At 38.4% G+C, this 16,207-nt stretch overlaps 2 protein-coding genes across 2 annotated transcripts; one reads left to right on the top strand and one right to left on the bottom strand.

The window, feature by feature from the left end:
• Positions 1-264: 264 nt before the first annotated feature.
• LOC117626556 (probable alpha,alpha-trehalose-phosphate synthase [UDP-forming] 7) lies at positions 265-4,998 on the bottom strand. The gene is made up of 4 exons (XM_034358293.1): positions 4,767-4,998; positions 2,376-4,475; positions 1,971-2,244; positions 265-1,199 (listed from the first exon to the last, which is right to left on the bottom strand). Exons 2-4 carry the CDS (start codon positions 4,355-4,357, stop codon positions 891-893), a joined length of 2,565 nt encoding a protein of 854 aa, XP_034214184.1. The 5' UTR covers positions 4,358-4,475; positions 4,767-4,998; the 3' UTR covers positions 265-890.
• Positions 4,999-7,968: 2,970 nt separating this feature from the next.
• On the top strand, positions 7,969-16,202 carry LOC117624397 (sodium-dependent phosphate transporter 1-like). Its single transcript, XM_034355605.1, has 11 exons — positions 7,969-8,118; positions 8,306-8,431; positions 8,536-8,605; positions 8,796-8,920; positions 9,136-9,351; positions 9,504-9,590; positions 14,600-15,049; positions 15,191-15,300; positions 15,392-15,497; positions 15,596-15,853; positions 15,955-16,202. Exons 1-11 carry the CDS (start codon positions 7,969-7,971, stop codon positions 16,078-16,080), a joined length of 1,824 nt encoding a protein of 607 aa, XP_034211496.1. The 3' UTR covers positions 16,081-16,202.
• Positions 16,203-16,207: the final 5 nt, after the last annotated feature.

The raw sequence follows: 16,207 nt of genomic DNA, 5'->3' as shown, positions 1-16,207 counted from the left end.
GAAAGCGTCAATGAACGGAGGTAGGAAAGTTTTTCTGGTCCAGTTCCAGGTCCCTTCTCCAACCTATTAAATATTGTTCTTCTCCTTGTTACAACTCTGTACCTTGTATTTTAGTTTTTAACCTCAAAATGGACTTGACTGCATATCTTTGTTTAACTCATGCATGTTAAAACTCTCTCCGAGAGCAACTAACGCATAACTTTTTCATGTAAACATTTGCTTCTTCATTGGTTAGACTTGAAGAATGCTCCTCTCAATTACCAGTGATCTGAAAGGTGCATTACTTGGCTCTTCTTTGAAAACGTGATCATTTCTTGCAAATATTGCTATATAATTTACAGATTCAATAAGCAAAGGATTTGATCCAAGAAACAAATGGCAAAGAAAATTCACTCCAGAAAAAGAAAAACCAGTATACTGTTTCAATGGGGATTTGATTGACCAGCAGACGCCTCCTGTTGCTACCAGAATGCCATCTCCCCACCAGTAACATAATCTAATGTTTCTAGAATACCCGTGCCCTGCACCCCTTCATCAGACTTGTCAACCTTCGCGTATATGTGAAGTAACAATTGAATTTGTTCATGTCACATTGTTGGTTCCATCAAATCTTCAGTATGAGCTGATTTAAGTTATGTTTTTTACCAAGCCCCCACTATAATCCACATTCTGCATTGATGGTTTATATCAAAGAAGAAATCAGAGCTCCCAATGCTTTTGAACTGGCCGCAAATCATCAGTCAAAATGGTCATGAAGTCGTTCCTCCAACAATTCACATCCAAAGAGCTGAAAATGATTTGTTTCTTTCAATCAAGGTCCAGAATGTGATTCATCATCATCGGCTTAAAGAAGAAGATAATGGAGTCTAACAAAGTCATGGAGGAAGATTTCACGGGGAAGCTGGTTCGCCATCTGAGGAGGGCGGAGAGTCTGAAGCTTCTGCAAGAGCGTCAAGCATTGTTATGACATCACTAGGGTCATCCAAGTAGTACTTTGCTTTACTGGGTTTCTGTCCAACAGTGCATGCAAAAACACAGGTATTAGAGGAGAGGACACCATTTGTCGTTGCATTGCCAATAATCTCAAACATATCCTCATCGGATCTATCATCACCAACGCACAGTACAAAATCAGCCTGCTTTCCAGTCTCGTGCATTGACGTGAAGATCTTTTCTGCGACCACGCCTTTACTGACTCCCTAAAAGTCACAAGTAAAAGTAAGGATTCAATCATCATATGAACTTTACAGAATCTATATGTTTGCAAGAATTCCGTAGTCTTTTATCATCAGCATGCAAACCATTTGTCTGCAAAATTGTCAGTCAAGCTTACTACCATGGTTTCTCCATGAGATTTCTCTCATGAGCTAATGTCAAGCGTTGCCATACCCTTATAACTTAACCTTTTAAAAATCTTTCTCATGAGGCTATTTGTAGTCAAAACCCACATTACCAAAGCCAAAAGAAAAAGAAAAAAAAAAAATACAGGCATGCTATTGTCTTGAAATTCCTCAAAATTACTTGATCATGATTTAAAAAGGCGTGGCCAAGAATTCCTATCTCATAGACGGCGACCTTCATATCACCATTGGCAAGTGATTACATACAAATTCTCAGAGTTTTTGAACTCAGTGTGTTTGTACTGTAGACTTGCCAAATGCCAAGGTAGCTTAATCACACAAAGCTACGAGTCCTAAGAATAATTTTATGATTTGGAAAAGTACCCTTCACCAAAAAAAAAGAAAAAGAATACAAGAATGGAAATTGGAGCTTTTTCTGTGATGAATTAGGAATAGGTAGTGCTAATGGTGAACATCCTAGGATATCAAGAATTGGAGTTTTTACTGTGATGATATACAAATAGGTAATGCTAATGATGAAGATCCCAGTATATAATAGTATCCACCAAGTGGACAAAAATTTGCATTCACCTAGAGAGTTAAAAATTGGAAGTGAGTTAAGACATTCACCTGTGGCTTTACTTCTACGATATACTGACCACTCTTGGCAGCAACTGGTTCATTTGCTAGCACACTTTCTAGATGGTCCAACAACTCTTTAGCCTGGCTGGATCCAAAACCAGGATCTGCATCTCGATGGTGCCAAACCAAGGCACTCTCCTTGGTTTCAATGGAAGAACCATCAGTGGCTTCTGTGTAGAGTTTCATAACTGGTTCTGCTATCTGTATCCATCCACAATCATTGCTCTGCCCACAAATTTCCCAATCCTTGTCCGCAGACCACCTGAAAAACAAACTTCATATTTAAGCAAACAAAAGAAAGGAGTGTCTGCATACCACCTAACAAAACACAATTCAAACTTAAGCAAACAAAGGCAAGGATAACCATAAAGGACAAATAGATAACGGATATACCTCACAAAATAACCATGTTCAGCAGCAATTCCAAGTTTCTTGCAAGGAGAAAACCACTTGCTTAAACTAACCCTCCCTCTTCCGCTGACCACAAAAACAGTGTTTTTAACATCACCACAAAGTGTATTTATGAGAGAGATGACCTCTTGGCTTGGGCTCTTATTTATAGATGTTTGAGGCATCACAGTACCATCATAATCTAACAGTATAGCCCTACGTTTAGATCTCAAATAAGCAGACTGAATGGCATCAATAGACAGCTTTCTGAAGTTAGGATCAAGAGCTATAACCCTGAAACCAAAGCCCAAACCAATACCCCAGCAACGTCTTCTGAAATGGTCTTTGCATGTTCTCTCCATATCTTGGAAAACGCTTCGTGACCAGTATGCCACATCATGTGTACTAACATACCTATAATGCTTTTCATGACGCAACTGCTTTTCAGGTTCAACCATTGAAATTGCCTCGTTCATAGCCTCAGCCGTTGATTCAATATTCCATGGGTTAACCCGAATTGCACCACTCAGTGAAGGGGAACATCCAATAAACTCGGATACTATGAGCATGCTCTTCTTGGGTCCACTGAATTCTGAATTAGAATCTGATACAGAATTTCCTTGCCTGCACACAATGTACTCATATGGAATAAGATTCATCCCATCTCTCACAGCCGTGACCACTACACACTCAGCAATGGTGTAATATGCAACTCGTTCACTAAGAGAGACTGGTCTATCAATGAATACAATAGGTTCATAACCCGGCTCACCAAATTTTTCATTAATTCTTTTGATGCTTGTCTGTATTTCAGCCTGTGTTTCCTCAAGATCTCTCCCTCTTCCCCTAGCAGGATTTGCTATCTGTATCAGAACTGCTCTTCCCTGCCACTTTGGGTGCTGCTTCAGCATCTGCTCCATTGCCAAGAGCTTCAAGTTGACACCTTTAAAGATATCCATATCATCAACACCAAGCAGCACAGTCTTTCCTTCAAACTGTTGTTTAAGCTCTTCTACCCTCCACTCCTTATCTGCAAGTCTCAACACTGACTCAATCTGCCCCATGTGAATCCCAACAGGCATGATCTTTATCCCAACTGTCCTTCCAAAATAATCCAACCCAATATAACCCCTTTTTGACTGATACTCCAAACCCAACATCCGACTACAACAAGACAAGAAATGTCGAGCATAATCAAAAGTGTGGAAACCAATAAGGTCCGAATTTAGAAGTGCTTTTAGAATCTCTTCCCTGACTGGTAAAGTTCTATATATTTCTGAAGAAGGAAATGGGCTGTGAAGAAAAAAACCCATTCTTAATCTATTGAACCTCCTCCTTAAGAAGGTAGGCAGCACCATTAAATGGTAATCATGAATCCAGACATAGTCGTCCTCTGGATTTATTACCTCGATCACCCTTTGTGAGAAAATTTTATTTGCAGCCACATATGCCTCCCACAAAGACCGATCAAACCGCCCACCATGATTTGCTGAGAACGGAAGCATGTAATGAAACAAAGGCCACAGATGCTGCTTGCAAAACCCATGATAGAACTTGGACAAAATGTCATGCGGCAAAAAGGCTGGAACACACTTGAACCTATCCAACAGGAGCTGTGATACATCATCTTGCTCATTTGAATCCACTTCAACATTTAAAGAACCTACATATAAAACCTCCATCTCTTCAGGTAGACCATCCTTTAACTGCAATAGCAATGAGTCCTCGTCCCAACTAAAACTCCATCCTTTATTGTCAGGTCTACGCTTAGCTTTTACAGGGAGCTGATTGGCAACTATAATTATACGGTCCTGCATAATCGAGGATGGAACATCCGAAGACACGCTATTGGCCTGATCATCATCAAGCTCTGATATAACTCCGGCAACGGTCATTACACGAGGAAGTCGCCTTCTTTCCCGACCCATTATTGGAAAGTTTCCAGAAGCTAGATCTAAAAGATTGGTATACGATTTGGACATCATCTTGAATAACTTCTATTTGGGTTTCCCCAATCCACTCAAAATTCTTAAACAAGATCTCAGAATATAAACCAGACCCAAGATTTCTTGCCTCTTGGAATGACTATAAATTGAGCAGGATCTGTAATAACATGAAATAAACAGGCATCGTTACAGAGACCAAGAACCAATTTATAGCAAACTAAGCAGGTCCGTATCATCAAAGCATTCATTCCAATACCTATACTAGATTCAAACATTGCAAATGACCAATACTTAATACCATTCCCATATACCAAAAACTGCAATACAGCATAAAATCGCATGTCCAATTTATAACTTAAAAAAGATATAGCCTTGAGCCTGAATTGAACGCAATGATCATCATATTTTCATAAGATAAAAACAACAAAAAAGAACAAAAAAATGATACCTTTCAGAGCTTTCAAAGAACAAATTTTGAATCTTTCCCAGGTACAAATTGGATCTGAAAATCGAAATAAAAAATGAATTATTGCTGGAATCAGCAGAAAAGAAATCTAGGGTTTGGTTTGGTCTTCTCTGAATGCCCAAGAGTCACTTGCAATCTCTCTCTCTCTCTCTCTCTCTCCCCCCATACAATATAACAATGCTTTGCTTCCCTCTTTTCGGAGGAGCAAAATGAATAAAAATATTGTTTTTATATATTTTAGGAAATAAAAAACTCAAAAAATAAAGAAGAAGATAAGGTTGGCCAGTAGACTACCCAGTAATGCCAACTGGCTCATTGTTCAAACTTCGCCTCACGCGCCTCTTACTCCCGCGTGCGAAGGCATTTGATGACGTGTCAAAATCAAACACTGCGTTGGCATCCCATACACCGTGTGGAAACTTTGTGGGGCCACGTCGACCTATGTACGTTCGAAGCCCGCCCCTGGGCCCTACACGTCGTCGGATATATACCCACTCGATGACTCAAGAAAATTATCTGGTGTTTTCACGACCCGCTTAAATATCTACACCTTCCTCATTGCTTTCATGACACGTACCGACAAAGAATTTTTCGGCACGTTTTTGTTCTGGTGGATGGGAAACTTCATGGTTAGAGTGATGTCGTATTTACCCACTCACTTAAATTTTCTGTGTTATGAGTCTGCTTTCCACAATCACAAGTATTTCTAACTTCTCTTCTTACTTTTGCTTTTTTAATTTTTGCTTTTTCTCAAAAGATGATGGATAATGGATTGGCACTTTGGATTTATCACAAGAGAATAACAATTAGTTGGTTCAGTGTTCATGTGCATTTTCTCCATATTCTATGAAAATCAAAATGAGATACACAAAATTTTGGTCACGTTATTTGCTTCTCGCTTTATTTAATTCTCGTATTGAAAAACTTACTTATCTAAATAAATACTTCGGTTTAAGAGATGAGTTTGTTGCTACCCCCTAAACCTAGGGTGCAGGCATGGAAGAAATGTGGTTCTTGTAGAATCTATATATTTGAAACAAGTAGTTGGTGGGTGGCATGTAGCATGATCAAAATGGTAGATAGAAGGAAGACTCTAGCCTTTGGAATAACATCGGTGAATGGTGTGGGCAGTGGCGGAGCCAGAATTTTATATGTGGAGGGGCCAATATATTAGGGTTTAAGGTTAATTTCTTTCCTAGTATTAAGCTTGTAAATAAATAAATAGCCGATAATATTTAATTTCCTATTTTCTTAAATATACTTGTGAAAGAAAGATTTGATTGGCTATTTTTTTAATTAATGTTGGTAAAATTTAGGAGTAACTTTGCTATATTGCTAAGAAAAGAGTCTTTAAGTTGGAGGGAGAAATGTAAATTTCTCTTTCTCTTTATCGTAGAGGAACAAACATTAATTTAATATATATATATATATATATATATATATATATATATATATATATAGAGTCCTAAATTGTACAATGCAAAGACAATATGTATATTATTTCAGAATTTTGGGATGACAAGGGCCTTGCAGGCCTAAGCACACCTCCGCCGCTGGGCGTGTGAGGCGGCAAAGTGCAAGCTTTGCCTTTAACACAATTTGCCACATGGGCGCCATATAAACACGAGGAAAAAAAATACGGATAAGGCACCAAAGAAAGAAAGGTGATGATGTCAGCAATGACGTCACCGAAACAGTGGGCCTGGGCGGGTACGTGGGTTTTGGCTTTGGGAACTGTGGGCAAAATTGCAATTTAAATACAATTCGTTGTTGGGTTGGTGGTCTCTGGTGGGGGGGGGGATTTAAGTCCACGTACATTTTCCATGGTTGGGGCTAAAAGGATGCAATGTCGCTTTCGTCCCTGCTGGATTTGGTTTATGCGACCGAATTATACTTGGCTTGCTACTTGAATAAACCAAGGAATGAGGGGCATTTTATTTAGGGTTGCGTTACTGGCTTTAAAAAAAAAATGTGTATTTTGGGAAGACTAAGACCATACATATGACTAGCTTCCTTTTCTTTTACCTAATTTTTAAGTTCTGCATGGGAAGGTGAGGGTTTTGAGAACAATTCCATGTACATTATTATTTTTTTGGTTTCGATACCATTTTGTCACGTTATCTTGGGAAATTTTCATATTTTGCGAGACGTGAGTCATAACACAACTCGATAAATTATATATATTTTTAGATTGAGACGTGACATTGACAAAATAGTGTGTACCATTATGATGTGTATATAAGCACTCAGAAATTCATGTTCCGAGTGAGATTTATTCCACTCGAATATTCTTTTGGTAAAGTGCACTTCATCTAATCAACTCTTTATTAATAGTTTTTTTTTTTTTTTTTTGCGAAAGCTTTATTAATAGTTCTTTGTTGTGATAATTTCGAAGGCTTTGGTCTCCCCAATGGAATCAAAGAGTCCTATTTTAATATAGATTGACTTGAGAAGTTAATTGTGTCAAGAAATATTATGAAAAAACCAAATGAACAAATGCTTCTCCTAAAAACAATAAGACATATATATGCCTTTTCTTCCAATTTCAGCCCACTTGACAGAATAAAGTCCTGCAGAGAGCCAAAATGAAAGTGTCAAAGATGCTGCTGGCCTAAAACTATGAATCTTATCATTTATCAACAGTGGATGCTCATAATTGTTCATAGGACAAATTCTTGGGTGTTGCAGGCGTACTGTGTCACCAGTCCGACACCCATCATATTTACCGAGCCTCCTTGTATTTGGGTCAGAATCAACGTGGGGTTGTGTGTGATCCAAATGCAAGTGTCCTAGTGAGTGCTTGTGAGGGGCGCCGAACAGGTGATGTGGTTCACCCAGCAGACTTAAGAATTTCTCCTCTTATTGGCCGTCCTCAAGTTGGACATATTGCAAATATGTTGCATCACATCCATACTCGAGCAAAAATTAAAGAAAGAAAGCAGTGCCTGAGCTCTCTCCCAATGAATGACAAGTAAAACAACACACAAGTCAATGTCAAAGAACCACTAAAACAAGAAGATACTACAGAGTACAGAACATAAGAAAAAACAGCACAACCTATGCAGTTGGGAGATTAAACCAATGCCAATAACGATAATCATTAATCTATATGGTATCAGGTATCACCCTCCTTCTTGGCATACATCCTACGAATCGATCGAAACTGGGATAAACAAAAACAGAAATGTCATCAAAGAATGACCAAGTTCCGATTGATATAGCCATCAAAGTTCTGGGGAATTGGAAGGAGACCTATAGATGGATACCAATATTTGGAGCTGTTGCTGCAATTGCAATGGCTTTTGTAACTGGTGCCAACAATCTTCCAGCTCCGGTTAGTGGCCTTGTAAACAAAACTTAGATGATGGGAAGAGGAGGAGTTTCATTGCAATAGTCACATTTTTATGCACACAACTTGAACAAATCGATCACAAGCAAATACATTGTGAATATGAAATAAGAAATTTGATATTTCCCAATTTATGGCATCTGAAAAATGTTGTTTGTTTGATATTTGTCAGTTCTCGACACCTGTTGGATCAAGGGCTTTGACACTTTTAAAGGCATTTGTATTGGCTTGTGCAATCTATGTTCCTGGGGCAGCCTTTGTGAATTCCAGCAACACTGTCAATGATTTGTTTTCTGATGTATGTATAAAACACTTGTGGTGCCTAAATTCAATTCCTTTACCTCCAAAAGCACCATAAAACAGTTAGTTATAATTAGCTGATAGAGTTGTCTAATTTCCCAGTTTCTCAAGGAAAATCAGCCAAGTGAAGGTTTCTTGATGTGGAGCATGGTAGTTGTTCTCGTCACGGCAGGTACTTGGTTAATTGTCAGACCAAAAGAGAATGTTGTTAATTAACTTCATGTTGAATTTTCTAGTGGCTGCGAAGATTGAACTGATCTTTCTTCTCATGCTTGGATATGAATTTCTTGTTTTTACTTAGAAAAGACAAATGTGGGCATAAGTTTGTTTCGTGACATTTATAAGCCTGTGATTTTGGGCAGCAATTTGGCTTGCTCTGGCTACAAATATGCAGCTGCCAGTCTCAGCTCAGCAATCAATGCAAGGTGCTCTTTTGGGAACTATACTTGTTACTGAAGGTTTTAGCTACATGCCCCTCTGGAATAAGGTAAGGAGGTATAAATTCAATTGGCTGTTTAAGATGTTGCACACTAAAAATTTACAAGAGGTTGAAAAATGTAAATGGTATGATTTATTCTTGGTAATTACATAATCCAATTTGTGTTTTCGGGAACTTGTAACTCTTTGATGTCAAATTTTTATGTTTGACTTGTCCTCCATAATTATTTCATTTCCATACTCTCAAGTGATGGTGAAACGCAGAATGAAAATCACAATTTCAATGGTGGAGGACTTGTTTGGATATTTGTTGAATGGACTGTTGCGCCATTCATTGCCTTTGTATGCGCATTCTTCCTCTTTACTGTCCTGAAGGCTTCTCTACTTCGCGGTGAAAATACTGAAAAAAGGATTCTTGTTTTTCTTCCAATTGGCTATGGAATATCTGCTGGACTGCTTTGCCTCTTTTTCATGTTTCAGGTTACTTTCTTATAATTGGTTCAAAATTGTAGATTCTTTTATCTAATCTTGTATGACAATGAAAGTGTGGTAGAAAAGAAGCAGCATCCTGTTTTACAAGGCCATTGTTTGCATCAATTATCTTTCCTTCTTCATTGTTTTCCATATTGCAGGTCATACCATATAAAACAGCTGTTAATAGTTGGGTTACTATTGTTGCAGTTGCAGCTGCCACCATGACTGGAGCGCTATTATCTTCGGTAACATTTATTACAACAGATTTGTTTATACCTTCCTTTTCCCTCCATGATTTGTGATGGAATAAAAGAATGATATTATTGGTGGTGGGTACGGTTATGTGGAGGTAATAATGGGTAAGAGAAGAAACTTGTTCTCTTGTGATAATCAAAAACAGAAAGTAGTGGGAAAAGTAGTGGGATACTATTTTGATATGATGATGTTCCTTCCTTGATTATTCAAATGAGGAGAAAAGGGTGGCTTTATATAATAGCCACTACCGACCTAACACATTAAATACACAACTAACACCAAACATAGTTAGTTCAACTAATTTCTACCACACCATTAATTTAACACACAACTACCAACAAACTGCCAACTATTTCAAAGTTACCAGCCGACTATTAATGAAGTCTAAATTACTTTAACATCCCCCCTTAAGCTAGACTTCATTTACGCCAATTAATTTTCTCATCTTGATGAGCAGCTCCTTCTTCAACGGTTTGGTGAACAAATCTGCCAGCTGATCTTGGGACTTGCAATACAGAACCTCAACTTCTTTATCTTTGATTAGCTCTCTGATGAAATGGAACTTGATCTTGATATGCTTACTCTTGCTGTGAAACATTGGATTTTTGGAAAGACAAATAGCTGATTTGTTGTCGCAGAACAGCTTTGTAGGTCCTTCTTGAACTTGACCCATCTCTTCTAAAATACTTTTCAGCCACCTAGCTTGACAACCTGCTGATGCAAGAGCAACATACTCAGATTCTGTAGTGGAAAGTGCCACTATAGATTGCTTTTTGGAGGACCAAGAAATCGCACTTGAGCCAATGCTAAAGACATAACCAGATGTGCTTTTGCAAGTATCAACATCTCCACCCAAGTCACTGTCACTATAGCCAGTCAAATTTAGATTCTGAACAGGATAATAATGCAAACCATAATTAATGGTTCCAACCACATATCTTAGGATTCTCTTTCCAAGCTCCCAATGAACATCTTTTGGTGACTCCATGAAACGGCTGAGGAAGCTTACTGCATATGTAAGATCTGGCCTTGTTGTAGTTAAATACAAGAGGCCACCCACTAGACTTCGAAACAAAGTTTGATTTACCATTGTGCTTCCATCATTCTTACCTATCTTAACACCAACCTCCATTGGAGTAGCAATTGACTTTGCATTTTCCAACCTGAACCTTTTCAACAATTCCTTTGCGTATTTCTTTTGAGAAATATAGATACCATTCTCATTTTGTTTGACTTCAATTCCAAGAAAGAAATGAAGCAAACCAAGGTCTGTCATTTCAAATCTTTGTGACATAATCATCTTGAAATTATCACACATTTGAGCATTACTTCCAGTAAATATTAAGTCATCCACATATAAGCAGACAATCAAAATCTCACCTTGAGAGTTTTTTTTGGTGTAAAGAGTATGCTCATATGGGCATTTGTGAAACCCATACTCTTGGAAGAATGCATCAATCCGACTGTACCAAGCTCTTGGAGCTTGTTTCAAACCATATAAAGCCTTCTTCAATCTACACACTTTTGTTTCTTCATTTCCCTGCACATAACCTGGAGGTTGAACAACATACACTTCTTCTTCCAAAAAACCTTGCAAGAACGCTGATTTAACGTCCATTTGAAAGACTTTCCAACAATTTTGGGCAGCAAGAGCTAACACCATTCGGATGGTGTCAAAGCGTGCAACTGGAGCAAAAACTTCATTGTAGTCAATTCCATAATTTTGCTTGTAGCCTTTAGCTACCAAGCGAGCTTTGTATTTCTCAACTTCTCCTTGAGCATTCAGCTTGGTCTTATACACCCATTTTACTCCTATAGGCTTCTTTCCTTGAGGAAGATCAACCAACTCCCATGTGTCATTTTTCTTAATGGAATCAATTTCTTGATCCATAGCCTTCACCCATTTTTCATCCTTTGAAGCCTCTTCAAACATAATTGGGTCTGCATCTACAAATAGAGCAAAATTTGTGCCACCATTAGTGATCAAAACATAATCACTAGATGGATACCTTGTGGATGGTTGATGAGCTCTTGTTGATCTCCTTTGTCCTCTGCTAATTTCTTCTTCCTCACTGCTATCACTAGAAGAAGTTGATGATAACCCTTGTGATGAAGATTCCTGTGATGATGAAGTTGTTGGTGGAGTTAAATCTGGATTTTCAAGGCCAATGTCCAACAGTATTGGACTTTGATTTTCAGCTTCACTCCAATTCCATGCTTCTTCTTCATTGAACTTGACATCACGACTAACAATAATCTTGTTAGTCAATGGATTAAACAACTTATATGCCTTGGCCTTTTCACTATACCCAACAAGAATGCACTTTTCTGATTTGTCATCCAATTTTCTCCTTGTTTCATCAGGAATATGAGAATAAGCAATGCTGCCAAATATCCTTAAGTGACTAATACATGGCTTGAGGCCACTCCAAGCTTCTTGAGGGGTCTTGCCTTCCACACTATTGGACGATGCACGGTTCAAGAGATATACAGCACATGCCACTGCTTCTGCCCAAAAACGATTAGGCATTGCTTTTGCCTTCAACATGCTTCTTGCCAATTCCATAATGGTCCTATTTTTTCTCTCGGCCACACCATTTTGCTGTGGGGTGTACCGAGCTGTGAACTGATGCTTAATCCCATTTTCTTTTAGAAAATTTTCGAACACATTGGATGAGAATTCTCCACCTTGATCAGACCGCAAGGTTTTCAATGCAAATCCACTTTGCTTCTCAGCCAAAGCTTTGAAAACTTTAAAGTAATCAAACACCTCTGATTTATATTTGAGAAAATAGACCCATGTCTTTCTGCTATAATCATCAATGAATGTAAGAAAGTAGCGGTTACCTCCTGTTGATGTTGTGTTCATGGGCCCGCATACATCTGAGTGCACCAGCTCAAGAGGATGGGATGCTCTCCAAGAATATCCTGTAAGAAACGAATTTCTCTGATGTTTTCCCAGCACACATGCTTCACAAACTTGTGTTTGATGCTGTATCGTTGGTAGGCCTCGTACCATATGTTGTTTCCCCATCAATGATAGTGTATTGAAACTCAAATGCCCATAGCGTAGATGCCACAACCATGAGGAATCCTTGATAAGTGCACTTAAGCAAGCAAAAGATTCATACTTTATGTTCAGAGAAAACATATTGTCTCCTGACATCTGCACCTTTGTAATTAGAGAGTTGTACTTGTCTCTAATTACACACTGGTCTTCCCTGAACTGAATATTATGGCCTTTACGAAGAAGTTGCCCCACACTAAGGAGATTGTAATTTAAATCTGGAACATATAACACATCAGAGATTCTTTTTTGTTCTCCAGACTTGGACAGAAAAAGAATATCTCCACATCCTTTGGCCACTAGCTTTCCACCATCACCAATCCTTACTTATGAGTTGTTGGTATGCTTGAAATTGACAAAGGCACTTTTGTTGCCTGTCATGTGATTACTACATCCGCTATCAAGATACCATTTTTCTGCACACACGTTTCCTTCCCTGGCAGCTGCATATGCAAGTAGAACCACATTATCATTTTCCCTTTCAGAAGCTTTTTCATGCACAAAGCTTGATTCGGCTCCTCCATTTGTTTTGTTTTTGCATGTTGACTTGATGTGCCCATATTGCTTGCAATTGTAGCACTGAATATTAGAAAGAGAGGAACCTTGTTCTCTTCCTCTTCCTCTTGAATAACCACCATAATCTCCTCTTCCTCTTGGAAAACCATAATCTCCTCTTCCTCTTTGATAACCATAATCCCGTCTTCCTCTTGGATAACCATAATCTCGTGCAGAGCCTTCATCATTAGTTTCTTTCTGGTCATTTGCATAGCCACGTCCTTGATTATTTCTTCCTCGTCCACGAGTAAAGCCGCCTCCTCCTCTTCTAGAACTTCCTCTGAATGAGACTTGAGATTGAAAAGCTTGCTCAACAGGGCCAGAGTCAAACTGCTTCAGTCGTAACTCATGGGATTGAAGAGAACCCATTAAACTGTCAAGAGACAAAGTAGACAGATCTTTGGATTCTTCAATTGCCACCACAATATATTCAAACTTTCGGGACATACTTCGAAGAATTTTTTCAGCAACTCTCTGATCTTCAATTTTTTCTCCATTAATTCTCAGTTGGTTGACTAGAGAAATGACACGATTGAAATAGTCTTCAACAGATTCTGACTCCTTCATACGTAACATATCAAACTCACCTCTTAGAGTTTGCAGTCTTGCCATCTTCACTTTTTCTTCTCCTTTATATGATGCAAAGAGAGTGTCCCACGCCTGTTTTGATGTAGTGCATGATGAGATTCTTTCAAAGATAGCTTCATCCACTGCTTGAAAGATAAAGAATAAAGCCTTTTTGTCCTTCTTACGTGTCTCCTTCAGCTCTGTGAGTTGTTGTTGAGTGAGGACTGCTTGATCATTTGGCTCCACAAAGCCATTTTCAACCACCTCCCACAAATCTTGAGCAGCATACAACACCTTCATTTGGATGCTCCATTGACTATAATTCTTCCCTGTAAACTTTGGAAGCTGGGGCTGTAACAAGTTGTTGTTTGAAGCCATATGATTCTGAGTTTCCAGCTCTGATACCACTTTGATGGAATAAAAGAATGATATTATTGGTGGTGGGTACGGTTATGTGGAGGTAATAATGGGTAAGAGAAGAAACTTGTTCTCTTGTGATAATCAAAAACAGAAAGTAGTGGGAAAAGTAGTGGGATACTATTTTGATATGATGATGTTCCTTCCTTGATTATTCAAATGAGGAGAAAAGGGTGGCTTTATATAATAGCCACTACCGACCTAACACATTAAATACACAACTAACACCAAACATAGTTAATTCAACTAACTTCTACCACACCATTAATTTAACACACAACTACCAACAAACTGCCAACTATTTCAAAGTTACCAGCCGACTATTAATGAAGTCTAAATTACATTAACAATTTGTTCATATGTTCAATCTCAATTCGAATCTCTTTGTAATAGGTTGTGGTGGTTCCTTTGGCCATGAAAAAATTAAATGCGGCCAAAAAGTACAAGACCATGAAGAGAAACATGTCTCAATCCATAGAGAAAAAATGCATAGAAAGTCAAGATCAAGCATGCAATACAAAATCTTCAGATGATGAAGCACAGTTTGAAGAAGCCTTAAAAGATTTCATGCAGATGAGAGTCCTTGATACCGTGTACGAAGAGGAGGACGAAAAGAGCTGGGCTTCACCAGACTCAATACAAGAACCTGAGCCTGTGCCTGCTCATGATCATTCAATTTCTGAAGATCAGTCTAATACAGAGAAATCTACTTCATTCAAACAGTTGCTTCAGTCTTCACCAAACCGGGATCAAACAAGGCACTTTCACAAGATTGACAAAGCAACACCGGTCGAAAATGCCTTCCGGTTCATAAAAAGTTCATCAAAATCAGTTTTCTCTCCTGTGAGTTCTGCACTTCTTATACCTGGAATCCGAACTTAAGCATAACAAAACTATTTGTTTGAAAACATAAGCATCTCTCAGCATTATAAGTCCGGCAAAATAACATTATCTTATATTGTGCTATGCTTATGTAATGAATAGGCAATCGAATATGACAGACAGACCCTCGTCCGCCACGCTTTAGCTGAAAAATATGATGATATGGAAGGCTTCTTCAGTTCCCCACAGCATATAGCTTCATGTATCTTTGCGTAAGTTCACAAAATGCATGCAAATATATGTCTTCTCACAAACTGAAGTACACTCCATGAGTGACCTATATTAACACGTATGTGCCTGCAGGCTCATTCAATCTGCTAATGAAGTATCTGCCATTGTAAGTCCATATGGAGCTATACTTGACATTTTTCAACACAGAGAAAAATATTCTGGAAATGGGGAAGATGTGGTGAGTTGAAAGTTGCCTTATCTTTACTGCTATCATATTTTATATAACTTATCATATTGACCAATCAAAATTCAAGAGATATGCTTGTTTGTTTGTAGGAACCAATCCATGTGACTTGGTCGTGGTTTAGGGCAATTGGTGGGTTTGGTGCTGCAATTGGTTTCTTAGTCTGTGGGAGGAGGCTGACTCAGTGTCTAGGTGGGAAGCTGACATATATAAGTAACTCAAGAGGCTTCGCAGCACAATTGTCCACTGTGGCAACAATGATTTTGGTCCGTAAGATTAATCTTCCTGTTTCAAGTGTTCATGCTTTTGTTGGATCATTAGTAGGAGTTGGGACTGCAGATGACCCTAGAGTGAGATTTCTCCTCTGTTTTTTACTGTCTATCCTATAATTGTGCTTATATTAGTTACTCGTTTCAACTAAAACTTCTTTAACTTAGGTTTTTTTTGGCAGAATGTAAACTGGAAGCTCCTGTTCAAGTTCATATGCGGGTGGGCGCTTACCATAGTGTTTTGTTCTGGGGTTGCTTATGCCATTTTCTCAGTGTCTGTTCACTCCCCAGCCTTTGTGGTGCCCTGAATCTATCTCACTCTGATTCATGATTTTTTTTGTTTTGTTTTTGTAATTGCTGTATCAATAAATCCCCATTTTATGCCTATGTATATACCATATTTGTTCCTTATATAGGAGAAATTATAGAATACTA

This window comes from Prunus dulcis, chromosome 4 (assembly GCF_902201215.1).
Source record: "Prunus dulcis chromosome 4, ALMONDv2, whole genome shotgun sequence".
Taxonomy (NCBI): domain Eukaryota; kingdom Viridiplantae; phylum Streptophyta; class Magnoliopsida; order Rosales; family Rosaceae; genus Prunus; species Prunus dulcis.
This window is presented reverse-complemented; position numbering and strand designations above follow the sequence as displayed.